This window comes from Sinocyclocheilus anshuiensis, unplaced genomic scaffold, assembly GCF_001515605.1.
Source record: "Sinocyclocheilus anshuiensis isolate Anshui unplaced genomic scaffold, SAMN03320099.WGS_v1.1 scaffold314, whole genome shotgun sequence".
In the NCBI taxonomy this organism is placed as follows: Eukaryota; Metazoa; Chordata; class Actinopteri; order Cypriniformes; family Cyprinidae; genus Sinocyclocheilus; species Sinocyclocheilus anshuiensis.
The window spans coordinates 52,606-76,516 of NW_015546027.1; the positions used below are offsets into that span (position 1 = coordinate 52,606).

At 37.8% G+C, this 23,911-nt stretch overlaps 2 protein-coding genes and 1 long non-coding RNA gene across 3 annotated transcripts in view; 2 read left to right on the forward strand and 1 right to left on the reverse strand.

Annotated features, from left to right (window-relative positions):
- tnrc6c2 (trinucleotide repeat containing adaptor 6C2) overlaps window positions 1-11,162 on the forward strand; it is a 53,175-nt gene extending 42,013 nt beyond the window's left edge. The window contains exons 8-22 of the mRNA XM_016499768.1: window positions 5-82; window positions 194-251; window positions 354-499; window positions 602-745; window positions 1,225-1,371; window positions 3,325-3,444; window positions 3,656-3,739; window positions 3,899-4,142; window positions 4,879-5,043; window positions 6,047-6,223; window positions 7,098-7,247; window positions 8,670-8,885; window positions 9,089-9,162; window positions 9,845-9,984; window positions 10,394-11,162. Coding sequence (XP_016355254.1) covers window positions 5-82; window positions 194-251; window positions 354-499; window positions 602-745; window positions 1,225-1,371; window positions 3,325-3,444; window positions 3,656-3,739; window positions 3,899-4,142; window positions 4,879-5,043; window positions 6,047-6,223; window positions 7,098-7,247; window positions 8,670-8,885; window positions 9,089-9,162; window positions 9,845-9,984; window positions 10,394-10,775 — 2,325 coding nt within the window. The 3' untranslated portion in view covers window positions 10,776-11,162. The remainder of the gene's footprint in view (window positions 1-4; window positions 83-193; window positions 252-353; window positions 500-601; window positions 746-1,224; window positions 1,372-3,324; window positions 3,445-3,655; window positions 3,740-3,898; window positions 4,143-4,878; window positions 5,044-6,046; window positions 6,224-7,097; window positions 7,248-8,669; window positions 8,886-9,088; window positions 9,163-9,844; window positions 9,985-10,393) is intronic.
- A 3,766-nt stretch (window positions 11,163-14,928) lies between these two features.
- LOC107698682 (uncharacterized) lies at window positions 14,929-16,864 on the reverse strand. The gene is made up of 2 exons (XR_001635374.1): window positions 16,731-16,864; window positions 14,929-16,487 (listed from the first exon to the last, which is right to left on the reverse strand). It is a non-coding gene; the product is annotated as an uncharacterized LOC107698682 (long non-coding RNA).
- Window positions 16,865-22,231: 5,367 nt separating this feature from the next.
- rhbdl3 (rhomboid, veinlet-like 3 (Drosophila)) overlaps window positions 22,232-23,911 on the forward strand; it is a 57,675-nt gene continuing 55,995 nt past the window's right edge. The window contains exons 1-2 of the mRNA XM_016499769.1: window positions 22,232-22,514; window positions 22,666-22,689. Coding sequence (XP_016355255.1) covers window positions 22,419-22,514; window positions 22,666-22,689 — 120 coding nt within the window. The 5' untranslated portion in view covers window positions 22,232-22,418. The remainder of the gene's footprint in view (window positions 22,515-22,665; window positions 22,690-23,911) is intronic.

Below are 23,911 nucleotides of genomic sequence, written 5' to 3' on the forward strand. Positions count from 1 at the left end.
ACAGGGCAAGGTCTCCAACAAGCAGGATGATGTTTGGATTATGACCAGACTTATCAAGCAGCTTACAGATATGGGTTTTCCAGTATGTTAAAACCATAAAAATTTACTCTGAAAAGATTGCTTAAATCATTAACAAGATATGTCAAATAAATGCTGTTTAACATAACAATTATTTTTATTTTACTTGGTACAGAAGGATCCTGCAGAAGAAGCCCTAAAGAGCAACAATATGAATCTGGATCAGGCCATGAGTACGTAGTACACTTTGAAGTTAAGCCATAACAGCAGACAGACATGCAGTGAGTCATATGATCTTGGTCTAGAACACTGATTATGTACTTGCCTTTCCTCAGGCGCTTTGTTGGAGAAGAACACTGAACTGGACAAACGGGGGATGGGCATGTCAGACTACAGTAATGGAATGAATAAGTCTATAGTGTGCCGACCCACAAACCTCTCCAAAGACCCCTCACTGGATTGTGCCCCCTTCTTGGACAAGGTATAGCTTTTTCTCAAGAAATTCTCTGGACTGGAGTAGAGAGAAATTTGATCTAGGTAAATTTTACTACTAGTTTTTGCAAAGTATTTTCTGGTCTCTCAGAATGGTAGGCTGTCAGATGATGCTTCATCCTCACCGTTTATGCCTTCTGGCCTCAAACTCCCACTGGCCAATAGCAGCCTCCCTAGCCACGGATTGGGTGGAATCTCCTCTGGCCTGTCCATGCAAAACTTGAACAACAGACAGGTGAGTGTTGTAAAATATCTGCAAAGGGCATAGCACACAAGAGTTTTACATTTAGATGCACCTATGAAGCTGCAATGTCTGGTATAATGCCCTACTCCCCCTTTTTAAATTTTTTGGAAAAGTGTTGTTAAAAAGCCACTAAGGCTGGAGTGGTGAAATGAAGTTATTTGTCATTTATAATTAAAGGTATGTAAACACTGAAACATGACTGACTCTTCCGTTTTATTTATATCAAATCAATATTTATTTATTTATTTTAATTGTTCATTTTAATCTGAAAGTGGCAAAAGAATTTGACGTTGTGTTCAGGTCAATGTTAAAAGCACATTTTTTTTAAGAGACTGCATTGTAAGAGAGATTTTGTTACATTTTAGCTAAAATGTATCTAATTTTTTTTTCCTGTTAAGTGTATCCAGCCATTTAGAGTATATAAAAGCATTTAATTTGTATTGATCCCCACCACTCTCTTTGTTTTCTAGATGCAGAATGGAATGTTCGGCATTAACGGAGCAGCACAAACTCGGGTCATACAGCAGCAGGCCCCGCCCCCTCAGCCACCAGTGCCACCTCTTAGCTCCGCCCAGCCTACTCTATGTGCTCAAGTGCCTCAGCTTCTCACCCCTCAGGTACAAGTTGCACCTATTATTTCAAATTCCAGTGTGCCTGCATCTGTGACAAATTAACTTCTCCATTAAGGGGCAATATTTGCCCTCTTAAATTTCCAAGGGCATTTTTTACGTTTCTAAGGGCAAATTTTTTTAACCTTATCAAATGTATGCAGCATCTCTGTCAAATTCTTAAATTCAGTCAATCAATCATCTAGTCAGAAGTCAAGTCACCTTTATTCCGTAGTGCTTTATACAATCCAGTTTGTGTCAAAGCATCTTCAGAGATAAACAAGAAAATAGCAGAATAAGTTATGGAAACTCAGCTATGGGTTCTGCTTTATTCTGCTTTAAAGCAGACCTGTTTACATCTGGTCACTTCATCTGTTTTTAGTGATCGGATATTAATCTGAATTGTTAAAATGGTTCCATTTACACTTGGCCACATAAATGTGTCTCTGCAAAATGGATATAAATCCGATCTTCAATTCCTGCGCTATATGCAATTTTAACAGAGTTCATATCAACCAACGCAACAGATATGCGCTGCATTTTATTTATCAGCTAATTTCAAGATCAAAGACCGAAATTGGAGAGAGCGCGGCATCAGCACTCGTAAGATAATTTAGTCTCACTACTTTTAATGAAGATTATTGTGTGTTGAACGTCCGCAACTTACTTTCAGTTTCATTTGTGGCATTTTGCATGTCTCTTCACGATCGGATAGCTATCTGATCAAAGAAAATGTTTGAAGTGACCAGGTGTAAACAGGCCCTAAAAAACAATAGTGTCATTATTTAGCTTAAGTCAGTTCAGATAACAGTGTGAAGTTAATCAGCTATAAGCAGTTCTACAAAATCCAGCAATGTTGTTATTCAGCTCGAGTCAGTTCAGTGTTGATTCAATTCAGTTCAATGCCAGTGTAGATGTTGCAAGATGTGATTCAGCTGTAAAGCATCTCTACAGACAACAATAGTGCCATCATCCAGCTTTATTCAGTTCATTTATTGCTCTCATCCAATAGTGTCAGTCAGTGCAGTCATATTGATAAATTACTGAAAGTTAAGTGTCTTCCAGACCCCAACTAAGCAAGCCAGAAGGCAACAGTGGCAAGGAGCCCAAACTCCATCAATAATAAGACCAGAAGAAAAATAAGACACTACAGGGCTGTTACTTAAAGTGATATTTCACCCAAAAAAGAAAATTCTGTCATCGTTTACTCACCCTCAACTTGTAAATAAAAGAAGATATTTTGAAGCATATGGGTAACCAAACAGTTAATGGTCCCCATCAACTTCAGTGTTATGGGAAAAAAATACTTCAACTGTTCTTCTGTGGCATAGTTTGGAATTATTTTCATTGTACAATATATGCGGTATCGAATGTAAATGTAGCTTAAAGGGGAAGTTTGTCCAAAAATGAAAATTTGTTCATTTTCATCAGGAGGTGTCACTGATGTGAAATTAATTATGTATATTTAGGATTTTATATGTCATTAAAGGGTTAGTTCAGCCAAAAATGAAAATTAGCCCATAAATTACTCATCCTAGGTGTATATGACTTTCTTCTTTCAGACGAATCCAGTCGGAGTTATATTAAAAATTGTCTTTGATCTTTCAAGCTGTTTAATGCCACTCAGCGGTTTGGACTGATGTATGCAACACCCGCTGAGTGGCATTAAACAGCTTGAAAGATCAAAGACAATTTTTAATATAACTCCGACTGGATTCGTCTGATAGAAGAAAGTCATATACACTTAGGATGACTTGAGGGTGAGTAATTTATGGGCTAATTTTCATTTTTGGGTAAACTAACCCTTTAATAAAAGCAATTTTGTGATATTGACCAAAATGTCAGATTTCCTTGCTTTCACTAAAACACATAAGATTCTCTTTGAAACATTCTCAAATCATGGTGGATAACATGGATCATCAGGTTTTGCACAAACCGGCTTGTTTTTGCTTTTTTCTGTAGGTTCAAGCACAGCTCTTACAGTTTGCGGCAAAAAACATTGGACTGAATCCTGCACTTTTAACCTCACCAATAAATCCTCAACAAATGACCCTGCTCTACCAACTACAACAACTGCATGTGGTGAGTCAAACAGTTCACTCTCCTGCTCTGCTGTTTCCACATGAATACCAATGATTGTCATCTACCCACTGGCCTATCAGCAGGGAGCGAGATGCTAGTGCTTTCTGTTCTGATAATGACCCTGTGGCCGTTCTATCTCTATTTTTATTTCTTTATATTTCTCTGTATGTTCCTCTCTTTCTCACCTTGCATCTTTTTCTCTTTCTGTCAGGCGTATCAGCGTTTGCAGATTCAGCAGCAAATGATGCAGGCTCAGCGTAATGTCTCTGGTCCCATCAAACAACAAGAGCAGCAAGTATGACGCATACACACTCCAATTTTACTGTCCCTGATATGTATACAGTCACAGTAATTTAAATCCTAAAGTATTAGTTCATAGTTATCTTTTGATGACTATGACAAATAATCCTCCATACACAATGAAAATGATTATAATTTTCGTCCTCTCACACAGGTTGCACGTACAATCACAAACATGCAGCAGCAGATCCAGCAGCACCAGCGTCAGCTGGCCCAGGCCCTGCTTATGAAACAGCAGCAGCCTCCACCTTCCTCTCACACTGGCCTGCACCCAAACCTTGGCAAGGCCAGCCTGGACACTTTCACGGGTCACCCTCAGACTTCAGGCCTCTCCGTCTCAGACCTGCAGACCAAAGAGCAGCAGTCTTCTCCAAACTCCTTCAGCCCTTATACACTCTGTAAGAGAACAAACCTCATGTGGACACATGCCTGCATGCTTATGCTTGATGTGTGTGTGTGTGTGTGCGTGCGTGCGTGCGTGCGTGCGTGCCTGAGTGTGAGTTTGCGATTTGTGATTTTACAATGTCCATGTTATGGTCCATTTTATGTTACTGTAGTAATACCAGTAAATTATGCAGAATTACAAGCAACTAAGACAAACCCTAACCCTAGAGTAAGTACATGCTGTTAATTGTAATTATTTGAATAATTAAACAGTAACAAGGACATCTTAAAACAAAGTGTAATTTTTAAATAGTAGCTGATAATTGCACTGATTTCTTTATTGTAATAAAAGCATTGTTTGTAATTATAGTAAATTTAAAACATTTATTTAGTGTGATTTAAAAAAGTATAAAACAATGCAATAAAAAATTTAATGCAATTCATTTTGTCCCTTTACCTGTACTTAAATTCTTTTTTTTTGTTTGCCATAACAATGCCTTTCAATTATCTTCATTTGGGGCTTCATTGGGGCATTTCTCAACAAATATTGATATAAGTGAATAATGAATTGGAATATTGTATAATAAATGTGATTCTTTTTTGATTCATTGATTGATAAGCTGTAGTTTTTTTTTGTCTTTTTTTTTTTTTTGTTATTTTGATCTTGATCAATGTTTGTTTTTTTTTTGCCTTGTGTTTATGTGTGTGAATGTCCATTAATCTCCTTGTCTTTTTGTTGCCCCCCTGTAGCTGGTTTGAACCCGAACATGAATGTAAACTGTATGGAGGTGGGAAGTCTATCTCTTAAAGACCCCCCTCAGCCTCAGTCCCGGCTCTCACAGTGGACTCATTCAAACTCCATAGATTCCCTGTCAGCTAGCGCTCAGCACATGGAGGCAAACCTCAATAAGCACGGTATTAATTTATTTATTGCTCCAGACATATTATGGGCTTGATTTTGTGCTGTGACATACATACATTTTTCTAATCTAATCTATAATGTCAAGACAATCATATGATATCCTCTAGGTCTAACATCCTTTAAAAGACTTCTGCTTCCACAAACAACATTACATTCAATGAAACCACAGCAACCACTTGGGGAGAAGTCGTGGCCTAATGGTTAGAGAGTCGGACTCGCAACCCAAAGTTACGGGTTCGAGTCTCATACCGGCAGGGATTATAGGTGGGGGGAGTGAATGTACAGCGCTCTCTCCCACCTTCAATACCACGACTGAGGTGCCCTTGAACAAGGCACCGAACCCCCAACTGCTCCCCGGGCGCCGCAGCAAAAAAATGGCTGCCCACTGCTCCGGGTGTGTGTTCACGGTGTGTGTGTGTGTGTGTTCACTTTGGATGGGATAAATGCAGAGCACTAATTCCGAGTGTACAACACAAGAGTATGGGTCACCATACTTGGCCACATGTCACGTCACTCACTCACTCGCATTATCTTTAATCAAACATCAAACTCCAGAGTGAGTCACAATTTCTGTCCCTGAGATTTGTGTATTTCAAAAGGACAGACAAAACTCTCTCTCAAGTTAAGTGCTTGCAGACATTCCAGAGTTATTTTTACTCTGAGTCAGCAGGGCCTTTTAAAATATTATCCTTCCTTGGCATTTGTTCTCACTAAACCTTGCCTGAACAGTAAGTCCAGCCAACCCGCAGCAATTTACTGGAGTGAGTTCAGCTGAGGACAAAAGCTCAAGCCTGTAATCTTGAATTTTATTATTCAGATTGTATCTTTGAAGATGGATTTTTTTAGAGAGGCAAAATAGCAGTTCAGATATTGGGCATCATAATATATGGTATATCTGAGTTTGGTTGCTTAGTCTCTAAATGTTTTATTATATGATGTTTTTGAGTAAAACCTCCTGTGAATATACATATTAAACAGATTGCTCTTTTGTTTCAGGTTCAATCTCTTCTGCTCAGTCCCATGTGCCTGTCGGAAAGAGCACCATGGAAGATTCCTTCAGCCCATACAATCTGATGTCAAGATCTGAATCCTTGGTGTCTCCAGACAACTGGACACAGGGCAAAGGTCCCAATGAGAAAATCTCTAGTAACTCCAATATCAACTGGCCTCCTGGTAAGCTTCAGTGGCATATTATAATTAAAAATATATAAATAAAAAAATGTATTGCCGTTGGTCATAGTGATTGTAGACCAAACATCGGCAACCTATAGCACACATGGTAGCATTGGCACCCAAAGGCATAAACTCCAGCACACAAGCAATAGCAAAAGAGGTATTTCGTTTGAATAAAGTCCCTCAAACCCTCATACCAACATGCATTTTGAGGTAATCAATCCTCATAGCCTGATTCCTCACAGCCTGATTTATTAAATTAGGAGCTTTAAATACTTACAAAGTGTGAGAAATAGCCTGCGCTAGTAAACAAATGCGCACTAGATTTCAGGTACAGAAATATAATAATTAAGTGTAAATCAACACTGCAAAGTGTTCACTGTATAAGTTAAATATAGATTCATCTTTGTTAAAGTTGTGTTTTGTTGTTTGATTAAAATTAATGACAGACGGTAGCAGATATTTATAGGCTGCTGTCCCTTTAAGACCTAATGCGCGGATCCAATATACTGTTACACATGCGATTTCTTTAGTTATGAGTGTTATGAGACTCCTTCTCTTTAGCCTCTTTTTGCACTTGAATGGTTTAAAATCGCTTAAATGTTTAAATTGGCAAGACTTAGACACAAGTTCAAATTATATACTTTCACTCTATGATGGTTAAGCTTTGCAACTAATCCGCAAATCACATGCGTACCAAGCCATAGAGCCTGGTCTGCATAGATCATGGTCATGTTTTTTTATGTGTATGGGATGGCACAGTAATTAACCAGACAAATTAAAGATGGAACTCCATGACCAAAAGGTTGCCGACACCTGTTATATACTTAGAATTTTATGCTAGAAAATCAATTTTGTTCTTGCTTTCTCTCAGAATTCTGCCCTGGGGTGCCATGGAAAGGTCTGCAGAACATTGACCCTGAGAATGATCCCAACATGACCCCAGGAAGCGTTCCAAGTGGCCCCACCATTAACACTAACATACAGGATGTGAATCGCTACCTGTTACGTGACAGGACTGGAGGTGAGGGATGATTGATGGCTTATGACATAAGTTATAACAGACCAACAGAGCTTGTTACTTAAAATTTTGATGAAATTTTTACTGCTAAATGCACATTGAACTGTCTTGCTTATTAACTAAAGCTATAAAATAAATCACTATTTTAAGGATCATTACACAGTAAATGTATTCACTGTTTCTCCCTGCCCCTTTTGCTGTCTATTTGGGACAAATGCCCATAATAGCCTCATCCCCATCTCAGAATGGGACTATGTGTTCCTCGAGTGAGTGGACAGTCAGTGCCTGTAACATGTTCGGTCTGTCCTCTCAGAACGAGAGGGATGCTAACAATCCAGGTACAGCCCTAAATCCTAAATGCCCCTGCCCCAAACTAGACCTACTTATACCCTTATTTGGCCCCTGTCCTTATACCTAGACAGTCCCTCACCAAGTGTGTGTTCTCCTAAAACCCACATTCTCCCTTGTTCTGTTATACTTCTTCCTGTTTTAAACGTTGATCATTGTCAGAAACAATAAACTAATTGTAAGTTTATATATATGCATATATACAGAATGTGTTACTCTCTGAGGCCATTCCGAGCATGTAGCATTTGAAAAAGTCAGCGAGATACTTTTTAAGAGTGAATATTTTAATGTTTAAAACACCTGTTGAGGGAGGTTGCAGTAGGTTATACAAGCAGACATTTATAATAATCTTATAATAAACATGTACAATATTCTAAAAAATGTTGGTCACTTATGGAAAGCTGAACACTTCATTCCTTATATCATTCTGTTGAATCAAGTATCTCTATCACACAGTTTCCCAGATTTCCCGTTTCGGTAATACTGGTAATGTCAACGTTTTTAGCGATTACTATTAAAAAGTTTAGGGTCAGTAATATTTTTTAATGTTTCTTAAATAAGTCTCTTAGGTTCACCTAATCTGCTTTTATTTGTTTAAAAATACACAAAAACAGTAATATTGTGAAATATACTACAAACTGTTTTCTAGTTTAATATTTTAAATAAAATATTTAAAATATTATTTATTCCTGTGATGGCAAAGTTGAATTTTCAGCAGCCATTACTACAGTCTTCATTGTCTCATCATTCTAATATGCTGTTTTGGTGCTCAATAAATAATTCTTAGGAATAAAATAATAGTTGTGCTGCTTAATATATTTGTGGAAACTGTGATAACATTTTTTCAGCATTCTTTGATGAATAGAAATAAAAAAAAAACAGCATTTATTTGAAATAAATGGCCATTGGAATGGACTTTCTCTACCCCACTGTGGCTGTTTGCATAACCCCAAGCAGAAACAAATTTCTGTTGTCATATTGTTTTAACAAATCCTTAGAGGCAACAATGAGTGGTGACTGTACCTGCTGCTGTTATTCATTTGTCCTTCTCTTTCTTCATCTCCTCCCTTTCTTCAGGTAAACTCTTGGAAATGAAGTCTACATGGTCCCCTGGACCCATCTCCCACACACAGGCCTCTTTATCTCATGAGTTATGGAAGGTTTCCACAGGGACACGTAACTCCAGTGCTCCCTCACGCCCCCCTCCAGGCCTGACCAACACCAAGCCCTCCTCCACCTGGGGAGGAAACTCTCTTGGCCTCAGCCAGGGCTGGACCAACTCTTACTCCACAGGTAAATCCTCAGTACACCTGTGTGGTACAAAGCAGCACAACCAGTTACTTACGAGGTTCTGCTGTAGTGTGGCCGACCAGTCAGACTCTGTCTCAAGTTGTGTGTTTAGAGTTGCAAATGGGCAGAAGTCAAGTATTTAGTGGAAAATATGCTCAGCTGTAACATGTTTTTCCAGACCTGTCTCTCTTTACTTTTTGTTATAGAAGGGGGAACTTGGAGCACTGACAGTCCCAGCAGAGGAAGCAGCTGGCTGGTGCTGAGAAACCTCACTCCTCAGGTGCATAGCGTAAACAATTTATATTACTGTAAAAACTAGTATGATTTATTCCGATTCATATCGCATGAAAGTACAGAACTATATGTCACTTTTTATGTAACAAATGTGTTGAGTTTTTATGTAGCATTATGCACTATACTATTTTAGTGTTTTTTGTGGGCACTGTGCTGCTATTTAATTGTTTTGCAACGTAAAGAATTTAAAAAAAATGTAAAAACATTTTTTTACTGCTGCTGTATGTCTTGCTGTTTTTTCAGCATCTTTGATATGAGTATAAAAGTGTTGACACACAGCAAACCTCAACAATATCAGCTTCAAAACACTGGGCCAATCAGAAGGAGACATAAGCAGGCATATTCTAAGCATGAGTTTACAGTGGCATCCATGTATAATTTTTCAGCATTAAAATATGAGGTTTTTAGCTATACGGGGATATAAGAGAGGATTTTAGAACACATTGTTTTTATTTGTCACTAACTCACCACCTAGCAACAAGACAGATTTCTGTGTGTATAATGTGTTCGTAATCGTATAAAGGGCATTTCAAAACCCTTGCATTCTGTGCAGCTCTTTTTTACTATTCCTTGCCTGTTTTTGCAAGAACGCATTCTCTCTGAACAGCCCTTTAGCACTTGAATATGAATAACAATAATTTAATAATTTATGTATGTGTGTGCATCAGATTGATGGCTCCACCCTGCGGACTCTGTGCATGCAGCACGGCCCTCTCATTACCTTTCATCTGAACCTGACACAGGGCAATGCTGTTGTACGTTACAGCTCCAAGGAGGAGACTGCCAAAGCCCAAAAATCCCTGCACATGTAAGACTACAAGCTCTTCTACATCATACGTCTCTGAGGCGCTGTCCCAAATGGCAACCTAAACCCCATGGAGTCCACACTTTTGTAACGTAATGCCGCTTTGACTGTTGGTTAAAAGTCTGCTACGGAGTCCTACGGTCTCATGGACTTTACAGTCATGTGCACACGGCTGGCATTGTATGTCCACAAGACTGAAGTGTGCCATTTGAGACAGGGCCTGAGAAAATGTTCAAGAACAGATTTATAGTTATATTTACGCTTTATAGTGTTAGCCGTATGCCTATATTTTTTGAAAACCTTCTAGATAAATGTGCATTGTCTTTCTCTCTTCAAGCTGATTTTATGTATTATCCATCAAGAAAGCTTTTTCATGCTTGAATCCCTTCCAATTGTTTGTCTACCTCTCAAGGTGTGTGCTGGGTAACACTACCATCCTGGCAGAGTTTGCCGGTGAGGACGATGTGAACCGCTTCTTTGCACAGGGCCAGTCCCTCACCCCCACCACCAGCTGGCAGGCCAGCCAAGCACCAGGCTCCAATCAACCCCGGCTGGGAAACCCTGCTGCCAGCCACCCCACAGGCCTCTGGAGCGGGGGTGGAGGAGGTAACAAGACAGTCTGTAGTACCAGGAACAGCAGCCGCGGAAACGGAGGTGACCTGCTGTGGGGCAGTGTGCCGCAGTACTCCAGTTTGTGGGCTCCCCCAAATGGAGACGACCCCAGGGTAATCGGCAGCCCCATCCCAATTAACACTCTGATCCCGGGAGACCTGCTGAGCGGAGAGAGCATGTAGGATGTATTGGACATCATAAACCAACAAAGTCAAAAGACCTAATGGATCAAAACCCAAGCAAATCAGTGTGGCGATAATCACTTTTTGTGGAGCTGTAACGGAGGTTTAGGGTGAAACAAAGCTGCAAACCTTCCACTGCTGTTTATTTGTCCTCTGGTTTTTACGTCAGACTGTTTATTGTGTTCGTGGATCTTGTTCTTAGTGTTCAAAGACCTTGAGAAGCAAGAATCAATAGAAGCAGAAGCCTTTTGATGCTTTTTTATTTCCAAAGGATGTTTTTGCTCAAAAGTGTTGTTCAGGAGAAGCCATCAACGAGGCAGCCATCTGAAAGCGACCCAGGCACAGTGAGATCTCATGACACATTTCCCTATAACGACACTGTTCTGATGATTGGAATGATCCTGGTACTTTTTTTTGGTTTTAAACTTTGCATAGTTTCTTCAGAACTTCTATTAGCCGTAAGTGCTCTCTCTCCAGGTCCTCCTTAAAAACTTTTATTTTATAAAACCAACAAAAAAAAAAAAAAGAAAACTTTGTATCTTGCACAGTTCTGTTTCTGAGCCAGCGAATAGGCCAGAGCAAATGAGAAGAACACTCCTAGCAGTGGCCTGAAAGCATGATGAATCACCAATGATCTTTTTTCTTCAATTATTTTAGTTTTACAAAAGGGAGCTGCACTGCTCTATGATTTCTATTTACTCACGCCAGTTGTTTTTTTTGTTTTTTTAATGTGTATGGTTAAAAAAAAAAAAGCTGAATGTTAAGCTTTGATGTAGATGAATGAATGTCAGTGTCTGCTGGAACTTGACCAAGCATCTGTGCGCGAATACATAACCACTGTTAAAAACACTCAGTGGAGGCTTTTTAATTATACCTAATGGACTTCAGTGCTGAATCAATCAGAAGATATTTAGTTACTATGTTATGTATCTGATCGGCCATTTTATTGAGATACAACTGAGAGATGAAACTCATTCTGATGCATTGTGCAATAGAAGCCAGAGACCCTTTCTTCCGTCCACACTGAAACTTACTGAAACTTAAGACTCCTTTTTTTTTTTCTCGAAGTTTTTGGAAGAATTTAACCTTTGAACATTTTCCTACCTTGCCTCTGTTTGTCTGGCTTGCTGGCTGTTCGGTATTTGCGTGGAAAGGGGGAACTGTTAATTGTGTTTGACGTCACTCCATGCAGTTTTGAACTCGGCATGTGTGGGATCACACAGTCCCCCAGCCACTTCTTCACCAAACAGAAACGGAATCCAGAGCGGAGACACATGGCACGGGAGTCAGGCACAATACCAAATACAATGGGTTTCTTTTAATGCAGTACAGAGTAAGAGACCTTTGCATTTGGTACAAACATAAAAGACGCATTGTCTCTTCTTAAAGGGGTATTATCATAGCACTTATTACAAGAGTTATGCTTCAGCATGATGAATCACCAATGATCTTTTTTCTTCAATTATTTTAGTTTTACAAAAGGGAGCTGCACTGCTCTATGATTTCTATTTACTCACGCCAGTTGTTTTTTTTGTTTTTTTAATGTGTATGGTTAAAAAAAAAAAAGCTGAATGTTAAGCTTTGATGTAGATGAATGAATGTCAGTGTCTGCTGGAACTTGACCAAGCATCTGTGCGCGAATACATAACCACTGTTAAAAACACTCAGTGGAGGCTTTTTAATTATACCTAATGGACTTCAGTGCTGAATCAATCAGAAGATATTTAGTTACTATGTTATGTATCTGATCGGCCATTTTATTGAGATACAACTGAGAGATGAAACTCATTCTGATGCATTGTGCAATAGAAGCCAGAGACCCTTTCTTCCGTCCACACTGAAACTTACTGAAACTTAAGACTCCTTTTTTTTTTTCTCGAAGTTTTTGGAAGAATTTAACCTTTGAACATTTTCCTACCTTGCCTCTGTTTGTCTGGCTTGCTGGCTGTTCGGTATTTGCGTGGAAAGGGGGAACTGTTAATTGTGTTTGACGTCACTCCATGCAGTTTTGAACTCGGCATGTGTGGGATCACACAGTCTCCCAGCCACTTCTTCACCAAACAGAAACGGAATCCAGAGCGGAGACACATGGCACGGGAGTCAGGCACAATACCAAATACAATGGGTTTCTTTTAATGCAGTACAGAGTAAGAGACCTTTGCATTTGGTACAAACATAAAAGACGCATTGTCTCTTCTTAAAGGGGTATTATCATAGCACTTATTACAAGAGTTATGCTCCTTCTGTGAAGCCAATAAATCAGATAATGGAGCATATAGTTAAAAAAAAAAGAAAGAAAAAAAAAACTTCTTATGGCAACTTTAAACTTTTTTTTTTTTTTGTACCTTTACTGGTATTCAAAAAAACGTATTTGTTTGTCGTCCATCTCTGTTCCAGAAACTTCAGAATGAAGGGAAGAACGAACTCTACAATCATACAAAACTTGCAATGTATGTTTTTTTGTGTCTGTACTTTTCCCCCCCTCTCAAAGTGAATGTCATTGTTACTCAAATGAAATAGTCAAATGTCTTTATCTGTCTGAAATAGGCACCTCCATTTGATTGGATTTGAAAAGGAGGATGTGTGGTGTTAGTGCCTCAATGTGGGAACTGATAGGAGGACGTTTGATTCTCCATCGCAACTCTCACCTAGTACAATGGAATGCAAGAAAGGACATTAATGACGTCATGATATGGACGTTGTCGTCATCGTTTATCATTTGCATCCGTGTTGTAGTCATTTGGAATGTCTCCCCGTTCCTTCTCTGGATAACATCACACCTCTCATGCGTCCTTACCTACTCCCTCCCTCGCGTGGTCTTGCATGATTTTTTTCGCTGGAGTTTGAGACTGAATGGAATTGCCAGTGTTGTGAAACATGCTTTTTCACATTCTTTTGGTCTTCATGCAGTGGTCTTTAACTGCCTACAGTGCTCATATGCAGTTAAAAGAGGTGCCTCTGTATAGCTGTCCTGTGTAACGAATGCAAACGAAGATCAATGATGTGGGCCATACTTGTTTTTGTTGTTAACAGTGTTCTTAGGTCATTTAGGGCCTCTTTTGTTGATGTGCGTGTGTGTGACCTCACCCTGGGTGTCCCACCTCTAACTCAGCTGCTAGCATCCTCTTTCTCTTATGTGGCCTCAGTGAAGCCAACCCTGTTACCGAGACCAGCCGCCGTACTTGAAAAAGCCCTGTCCAAGCAGTGTTTCTATGGACAGACTCTTTCTGCCACTGGTTCTTTAACTACAGCACATGGCATGCTGTCACTATGCAAAGTTAGAGAAGATGGGCAAGTAATGTCCACCCTGTGCCAATCTGTGGCTTTGAAAGAAAGTTGGAAATATATCACAGTCCTCCCATAATACTTTCTTACATACTCAAGGCCATTGTCATCCTTGTAAACTTGTAAACAAAGAATGTTGTCTGACACTAAGCCAGTTTCATTTTTGGAGGTCTGTGTGTTAATTCTGCTGAATTTGATAAATCTCATTTTAATATAATCTCAGGGCACGACAAGATTAACTAAATTTATGTTTATTGAAAGTTGATCGTTTTGCAAATTTATAATTTACACATTAAAGTTGTACACATTAAATGATGTGTATGAAGCTTACAAAGTGTACATTAAAGAAACGCAAGAGGATATTTATCAGTGGGGCAGTAAATTTAGGAGGGTGGCTAGTTTGAGTCTTCTCAATCCTTTTGAACAGGGACTACTGCAGAGCCATCCGTTCGTTTATACAGTAAATGTATATTGTGTATCTTACCTCTCTGCTGCTGGTTGTTGAATTCCCCTTATGGTCTCATGTGCCAATATATACATAGATATATGTACAGTACACTGTGGCATCTCTGACTTCACATCTTAAATTCCAATGTGTGTTGTTTTGTTGTAGAGCACTTCTGTTCAGAGGCACTTTGATGATTCTTGTGTGTTTGAGGTGGGATTGGGTTCAAAAGGGTTGAGGATATTTGTCAGATATTTGTCACCTCATACTGATTATTTGTGATAATCTTGTTACTGTCATTGGAAGAATCCTTTATAACAAACTTTTAACAGCATTGGGGATTATGGTGTGCTAATGGCTTACAGATCATGAGTAATCCCTGGTACTTTTTTTGAATACCAAAAATGTAATAGCATTGTTTTGTTTTTTTTATAAAAGTTTGACAAAAACACGTAAACAATGAAGGAAAAAGATCTATAACATTTAAAAATGCACTTCTTGCTGATATTATCTCCTGTTTGCTGGTCACATTCTGAAGGTTGACAGCAAGCTGGAGTGCCTTCTGTGTATGCCATATTAACTGTTTGTTTGTAAAAATGGGGCCCTGAACTGTACATTTCCATCTCAGTCTCAGTTCATTTTGGGCCTTTATGCTGTATAAACCTTCTTTTTTTTTTCTTTTGGGAAAAGACATTTCAACAGATGTGTCTTAAGATACTAAAGTTGTTCATTGACTTATTTGTTTTCTGTTTCTGGGTGTGGGGGATCACTGTTGCCTGTGTATGTAACTGCCTTGTTCCAAACTCAGTCGCGGCTGGCTGACAGTGAACCACAATGTGGCTGTAATTCCAAACAGTCAAACATCACAGGAAGTCTCTGGTGACACCAGCATAGGTAGACTACAGCTAAACATTATCCTGTATATTATCACGCTCATTATGTAGAAAAAATGCTATCAGATCTCTGATTCCTTCCCTTTTGAAACTACTAGGTAAAATATAATTTGAAATAAGCAATAGGCCTTGCAGTGTGTCATCCGAGAGAATTTGCCTAAAGGAAAAAAAAAACGAAAGAGTGATTAATGATAGATATGAACCAAATAGTCTTACTGGAGTAGCATGTTTAAAATTAAATTACACAGGACATACATGCAGTATTTGTGTATACCTATGTTGAAACCCGTAATTATGAACCATGTTTTTGTCTCTGGGCAAAGAATGAAAAATCATAAACATATCAAAAGATATATATTCACCGATACTTGAATTAAAGTGTGCCAATTGTAAAATGTGAATTTATTTTTTCTTAAATTTTTGTTTGGGTCTGACACTTTCAAGTTATTTGATAACATGCTCACAAGGTTTAACATTCTTCATGAGAAAGAAAAAAATATCTTTGAATGGTTAACGTTTGAATGGTTGTGTGTGTGTGCTCTCTAATCACTGCTTCTCGCCACGGGGCGACTGTCTGCAATTATGATCCATTTAGTTTGTTGTACTATCTCTGTTACTTGTATGTGCGCCTGTTATAAAAATTGTTCCACCATGGTTACTATTTAGCGATACACTGAGTGTCTTTTTTCCCTTGCTCAGCTATACTAAAAAAAACCCCAGAAAACTGCAAGGGAGATTATGACAATTTATGTGTTAATGTTTACTCAAGGACTTGATGGATTTATTTTCATCTTAAAATGTTTAAAACCTGTAAGATTGTATCCTCATAGTGGCTTTTATTGTGGATTAATTCCCACAAGAGTTATCATTTTGAAGAGTGTTGCATCAATTCAATTGCATTATTAAAAAAAAATAAAAATAAAAATAGAAGATAAAAAATGAACTTTAGCCATAGTGAGAAAGTTGGTAGAGAAGCAGTTACATTCATGGATGAACAGTAAAGATAACCAGATAGTTAGTGACATTCTGTCTCATTTCAAAAGGTGCCTCTCTTCCATTCTGTGAAATCCCTTTTCTTTTTAAATCTACCTGCCGTTTACAAATGATTGATTTTGAAGAGTGTTGCATCAATTCAATTGCATTATTAAAAAAAAAAAATAAATTAAAATAGAAGATAAAAAATGAACTTTAGCCATAGTGAGAAAGTTGGTAGAGAAGCAGTTACATTCATGGATGAACAGTAAAGATAACCAGATAGTTAGTGACATTCTGTCTCATTTCAAAAGGTGCCTCTCTTCCATTCTGTGAAATCCCTTTTCTTTTTAAATCTACCTGCCGTTTACAAATGATTGAATTGTCTGAATTTGCAAAAAAAAAGAAAAGTAAAGAAAAGAAATTGATTACAAGAATGCAAGAAAAAACTTTTACAATTACATCTATCAAAAAAAAAACTTTTCAAATGAAGAACTCTGGGATTGTTTCAGTGTTGCATTGTATTTTGCTTATGAATTACTTTATTGTTCTTCTTGTTGGTTGAACTTATGCCTAAATGTCTTTCAATTTTAGTTTCTGTAAAAGCAACATGATTCTGTCACTGTCTTGCACACTGACAATGGACTTGGATATTTTCTCAGGAAGATTAGGGGTCCAGAGTTCCAGTTCCACTGTTATGATGTTGATTATCATGAGAATTTAACAAATCGATTAATGAAAGGAAAAAAAAATAAAAAAAGATGTTGATGGAAATCCATCTCTAAGCACTGAAGGTTATGGATTTAAAAATGTCTTTTTGAATTTTAATCTGTAGCAGACACACATTTGCCAAATATTAGATTTGTAGTGTGCTATATTTCTAGAAGTGGAGTACTTTCCATTTGAAATATGTTTGTTTGTTTATATATGTTGCTTTATGTACAAATACAGTTTTGTTTAGGTTGTGGAAGGACCTACCACTGTTTGATTTTACCTTGCCTGATGTTTCTCAACAAGGTCCAGTAAAAGATGCTTGATATTCCATCCTCTTGTCTTTACTTGTTTTAAAAATTCGGTTGAGGCCTGTATGCAAAGGCCTGAGAACTGTAGATCAACACAGAACTTGAACTCTTACTAGATTTTCTTACAAGGTTTTGAGTGCGGGATGAAAATACTCCAAGTTAATTCTCCATCTAGGTTTAACAGTAGATGCAGAAATAAGATGTTGTGAAAGGATTAAGAATCTATGCACAAGTTTGAGGGGACAGTATGTCCGGATACGCTATTCTTACAAGAATAATTTTGGTGTAGGTAAAGGGAATGGGGGGGGGTTTCAAGTTTTTTTGTACAAGTTTTGATTGGAATCAGCAGATATTAAAGTATTGTCACATTGCTCTGTCTCTCAACCAAGGAGCATCATCAACCAAGCACTGTGGGTTTATGCAAATCTCTGACATTCTGGTGTTTAAATTGAATGATGGGTTGTGAAAAGGGAATTTAACTGTTTCTCTTTATTGTTCAGATACTAAGAACATGACTGTACTGAGATTTAACAATGTTGCTGGCTTTTAAATGTTTTTTTTTTTGATGAAAATTAAAATCCTGTCATCATTTACTCACCCTCAAGTAGTTCCAAATCTGTACTAGTTTCTTCTAGTGAACACAAAAGAAGATATTTTGAAAAATGTTGGGAACCAAACAGTTGCTGGTAGCCATTGACTTCTGTAGTTCCATTTTTTTTTCTTCTCGCTATACTATAGAGGTCAATGGCTACCACCAACTGTTTGGTTACTTACATTCTTCAAAATATCTTCTTCTGCATTCAACAGAAGAAAAAATGCATACAGGTTTGGAACAACATGAAGGTGAGTAAATTATACAATTTTCATTTTTGGGTGAAATATCCTTTTAATAGAATGTGATCGTTGAGGACTTGCACCGAAAAAAAGTCTTTATGTGGTATGGAGATTATTTCAGCCTATATTAATAAACAGCATTTTTCTTCTTGAACTGTGTTTGTTTTTTATTTATGTTGTGAGCTAGTATTTCATTTACACCAAATTTAGACAACATTTGGGTTTTTCTCAGAACTCTCTGTGCCCTCTGTAAGTAGTTTATATGCGGGCTGACATGGCAGTCATCTTGAACTTATACTGAAATGTGAGTTTGGCTATATATTATTTAAAGCAATATAATACATTTTGATATTTACATTAGATGACAGCATGACAAAAAAAAACAGTTGGCTCTCTGACTTGACTTTGTTAGCAGTCAGAGGTGATTAATTTATTGTGTAAGACTGCCTGCAGTTAAAATTTTTATTCCAAATGTACTAGTCATGTCTTTGTGTAAAAGATTTTAATGAGGAAAACATTACTGAAATTATGTAGCTGAATGGCACATGCAGAAAGTTAACATGCTTCCTTTGATCATTCTGGTTCAGTTTTGCATAGCCTTTTAGGCTTGGAACATTTACAAAATTAGTAACATCTAAACTCTATCTGAGCCTACTGCCAAGGAACAGGGTTATAAGCTAAATATGAAAAACTACTATAACCTTTCTACATTTTTTTCTTAAGAACCATTTAAAATATATGTGTAAATTGCTACTTTAACAAATTCCTAAATGGAAGAGATGTCTTCTGCCTCTTGTGTTGGTTGCTCTTATACAAATCATACACAAGAAGGCAGTATTGAGCTACATTCATTTCTATATCCTCGCCGCAGTCCTTAAGGACAGCATCTTATTTACTCATCAGGCCTCTGAGACTTATTTGCCTAATCTTTATAGTATAAACATTTAGGCCTTTAGTGGTATTCTTTGTACTTTCATTTCAGTTATGACCATAAATCATATTTACATAAACGAGTGTGAATAATGATACAGTATGGAGGTCTAATAATATAATGGTGCATCTTTTCACAGAATAAATGTGAAAATCTCACTCTTCTCTCAGCTGTCACTTTCTTGGAATATTGTTGGCAATGGTATAGAGCAGGGGTGGCAAACTCCGATCCTGGAGAGCCGCAGCCCTGCAGAGTTCAGCAGCAACCCTAATAAAAACTCACCTGCCTGTAGCTTCCTAGTAACCCTTCAGACCTTGATTAGCTTGTTCAGGTGTGTTTGATTAGGGTTGAAGCAAAACTCTGCGTTGGATGGGTAAGCGTTTTTTTTCCATATGCATTTGAAAAGTGTCTAATTATAGAAAATCGGATAATCGTTGATAGGTTTTTAGCTGACAGGCACAAGGCCACAGGTAATCACAGCCCTGCAGATATTGAGAACAACACTATCATAGTGATAGTGGTATTATATATATATATATATATATATATATATACTGTATATGTTACTTGAATACCCATCCTTAAATGGACTACAATCAAGGCATTTGTGGAGATCAGAAACAGTGCTGATACAGAGAATAACTCCCTTTGGAGTGGACTTTGAGCTTTGTAACTTTGCAGATCTTGTTCATGCTCAAACAGCAACATATGCACTAAAGGAAGTTGAAAGTGTAAAAAGCATAATAGGACCCTTTTAAATTTGACTGGCTGAGCAGACGACTAGGAGTAATGAGCAGCACTGGGACTTTTCAATGTTTGTATCACTCTGCTAGTCTTTCTTTGTGGCGTTCTAGTCACACTGTCAGTGTGAGTATTAGTGGTGGGGATTTTTTGCAGGTTATATTGTTATACCAATAGATGATAACAAGTGACATTTTGTGTATTATGACGGGGCATTCACATGGAGTGTTGACGTCAACGCTTGATGGAGGGCGTGTTTGAAACTTGGTGCTGACAGACAGACCATCATAGTGACAACAGTCAATTACATTACCTTTCCAGTGTTGCATATGATTGGCTAACTATACTATATATATATAGCTGATATGGAAGTCACTTTTAAACCAACCAGCTTTCTGTTGGTCAACCCGATACAAAATCTGCATGGGGAAATATTTCAAACAAAATTTCCAATCATGCAGATTCTTATTAAAATTACTCAATTTGACTGTGAAAATGCACCAAACAACAGTAAATGTGAGTTTAATTTGAACATTATCAGTAAATTATTTTTGTATAAAGGTGCGGTCCAGTGTTAATTTCATTGACGAATATAGATTTTGTCAACAAAATTTTTTCACCAATCAAATTATAACTATATAAAAAACCGTATTGAAATACAAAAACTATGATGAAAATCAATTGAAATTTTCGTCAACAAATAAAAACGAGATGAAATGTTAGGGAGGGACAATTTGGAAAGAGATCCAATCAGAACTAATTTGTAACATGGTATACAGGTTAGATGCACAAGTTTACTGATCTACCTGGCAGCGCATAAGTTAGCATACATTTGCTCCATGTCTCATAAAATAAAATAAAAAATGTCAATATCCGGGCGAAAGAGAAGCGCAGACATGTGTATAAATTTGAAAAAGGTTGATGATGCTTAATCCGGTAGGCTACGGTTTTCTGTGTGCACAGACCCGAAGCCTCTATTGAATTGAGTCCTCTTTTGTGTCTTATCACACTTGAACGGACAAATACACACAAAATTATGTCAAATTGTTTTTTTGTTGCTGTTTTTTTGGCTAGTTCATGCAAATCCAATTGGTTATGTATCACGTGAATGTAACAGTTGGGAGAATATGAGATGCTAGTATATTGGATATGTGCATTAGGTCTTAAAGTGACATCAGCCTAATAAACCTGCTGCTGTCTTTGTCATCATAGTTAATCAAACAACAAAAGAAAAAAAAAATCATACACTGCTAACTTAAGTAGGCCTAGTTTTAATAAGGAATAATTTATATTTTATATAATCACTAGTCTTTTGCTGACAAGAAGACAATGTTCTTGTTTCTTTATGAGAAGTGGTTTTATTTGATTTTCAGATAAATAAACAATTTCACAACATTTAAATGTCTCTTTTGCATGTTCAAACCTTAATAGGCTATCATTTATTTTAACAGATTTTATAGTCTAAGTTTATCTTTAGTCAAAATTTGCTGTTAAAATTAACGCTGGTGGTGTGTAACATTTTTGTTCGGCAAATTTTCGCGGGCGAAATCCAGTCATTTCAATCAAATTCCCCATGAGGGTGACCTGTGTGAGTTCTTTTATTATCGGAACCACAGGACTCCTGCTCAGTTTGTTTTAAATAACCCTATTGCTGTAAATAGATGTACTTTATTGATCCAGAAAACAAATCCAGTGGCAAAACCGCAACAACATAAAAGACAAACTATACAAACGAACAAGATGAAATATAATTCACGCGCATCCATATTCACCTCCCATCACTTGAGATCAGCACTTGTAAAAGCGCCCACATGACGAGGATCAGTGAAAGGAGGCGGATGCCTCTCATTTATCTCCCCATGCTGTCTGCGCTTCGCTCGGTCACAGTGAACTTTGGCAAAGCGCTCTGTGGATGCTGGCAGGAGTCGCTCCTCTCGGACGCTGCTGGCACGCGCTGTGGATGCGAAACAACAGCAAGGTATGCTACTTCTAGCCACTGTTGTGAATAACCTGATCATTTCGCTTTATCATGTTATCGCATTCTGTTGGGTGAAATACCGGGTATTCAGTTTGAGCAAAATCACGCCAGGCGCGACACTGGATGATAATATTTTAATAAAAAACACAAAACAGCATAAAGGGACTTCAGAAAGAAACGATGATTCTCTTGCAGGTGACTGTTTGAGGATAAAGCCAGACGCTATACTGGGAAAGACAGGCGTGTTTAAAAATCTATCGAGAACTTATGTGTGACGTACTGTGGATTTACAGTGTCTAAAACATCCTGTAATGAAATATGGAAACGAGGAGGAACTCCACATACCCACTTAGTTTGGGATAAACTCACGTGCCATATAGGATATTATGACAGAGCTGGAATAATGCCAGTTTAGGTCTGCATGAAGTTCGGAGTTGTCAAAACCATATATGTGGCGGAATATACCTGAACAAGACATCATGGCAGAACTTTATGAGAAGAGGTAATCATTATTTGGGTGGATTGTGAGGGGCAAAGGTGCTATGGTGAACTCATCCCCAGCGGTTGCTGCTCACGCAGAGGGCGAAGAGATCGAGGTGCTAGAGAGCACCGATGTCCTTCCTGTAGCTCCAGAGGACGTAAGTGACAATGTGCAGATGCATGATTTATGCTGTTGAAAAGCAGAAAAGAACAGAGATGAATTTTAGATTGGTTCATCTTTTTCTCAATTATATCTGTGTTCATTCCTTTCATTCCTCTTTCTCTGTCTTACACAAACGCTTCTCTCAGCAATGGAAGTCTCTTTTTGACAAGGTAGGATTACTGCTTTTGTTCCTGAGAGTTTCTTGTATGTTTGGGTTTGGTGCTGTGTAACATGTGCAGACCATGCTTGTTTATTAATATGTCAATAACTGATAAAATGGTTCTATAAAATAAAAAAGTAGTGGTCGACCAATATTACATAGGCTAATATAACCGCTATATACATAATAAAATGGAATGATTGCAAATTAAATATGCACAAGCGGATTGGGAAAATTGAAAGTTTATGAATCGTCTCTCTTTCAGTTCATGAGTTTGAATTTGAATTGAATCGGCAACATTCTACAGGTTTTGAATTTAATTTGGAATGACTGGAAGTGGAACATACTGAATTTTGATTTAAAGAAATTCAACACAGTACACTTCAAATATTGAAGTTGGACATTTAATGCATTCAACTTTGTCACATCTTTCCTGAGGGGGGGGGGCGTGCTTGGCTATCAGACCCTGATGCTGAATGACAAAATAACCTTTAAAAATTCTTACACTAGACAGATTACATAGTAAATTGTTTTTAGTGCATTGTTTGGGACACATAAGGCCTATAATGTACTATAAATCATCAACATAACTTTGTCACAATAACACAGATCTGTATCCTATTTCTTTTTTCTTTTTATCTAAATTCAAGTCAAGAATTGAATTGAAATTTAAAAGGTATTCATTTAATTTCTGAAAGATTCACAACCCTGGTACACAAACTTGCTGAAATGAAAATTTATTTTATACAACATTTATTCAAAATTCACAAATTTGAACAGAAATTGCATTGACAAAATGGCCAGCAGACTTTGGAGCTGACAAAGCAAGGAAATAGTCTCTTCTGTTAAATGGCCAAGTGGACATGGTTATTGGCTGATGCTAATAATCTCAATATATTGGTCTGTGACTAGTCTCAGGGGAAGGCGTGAATGTGTGAATTAATTACACATACAGTATCATGGTTACAGTTCTTAGTCTGGTCCACACTGAATCCAGCATTGGGAGGGGGGTAGTTAGTGGTTTGCAGGGAGAAAACAGAGCCGAGTGACAGACGGAGAGTGGTCCCCCCTCTACTCCTTCTTTTCCCTTGCTCTTAGGCTTTCTCGCTGGCTCTGCACCTGCCTAACCCTGACCCCCAACACATACTCCCCAGGGATAAAGACGGTGACATGAAGGATGAATGGGGCCCAAATGCAGAGGAGAGAGATGGGTATCAATAAGAAGGGAAAGA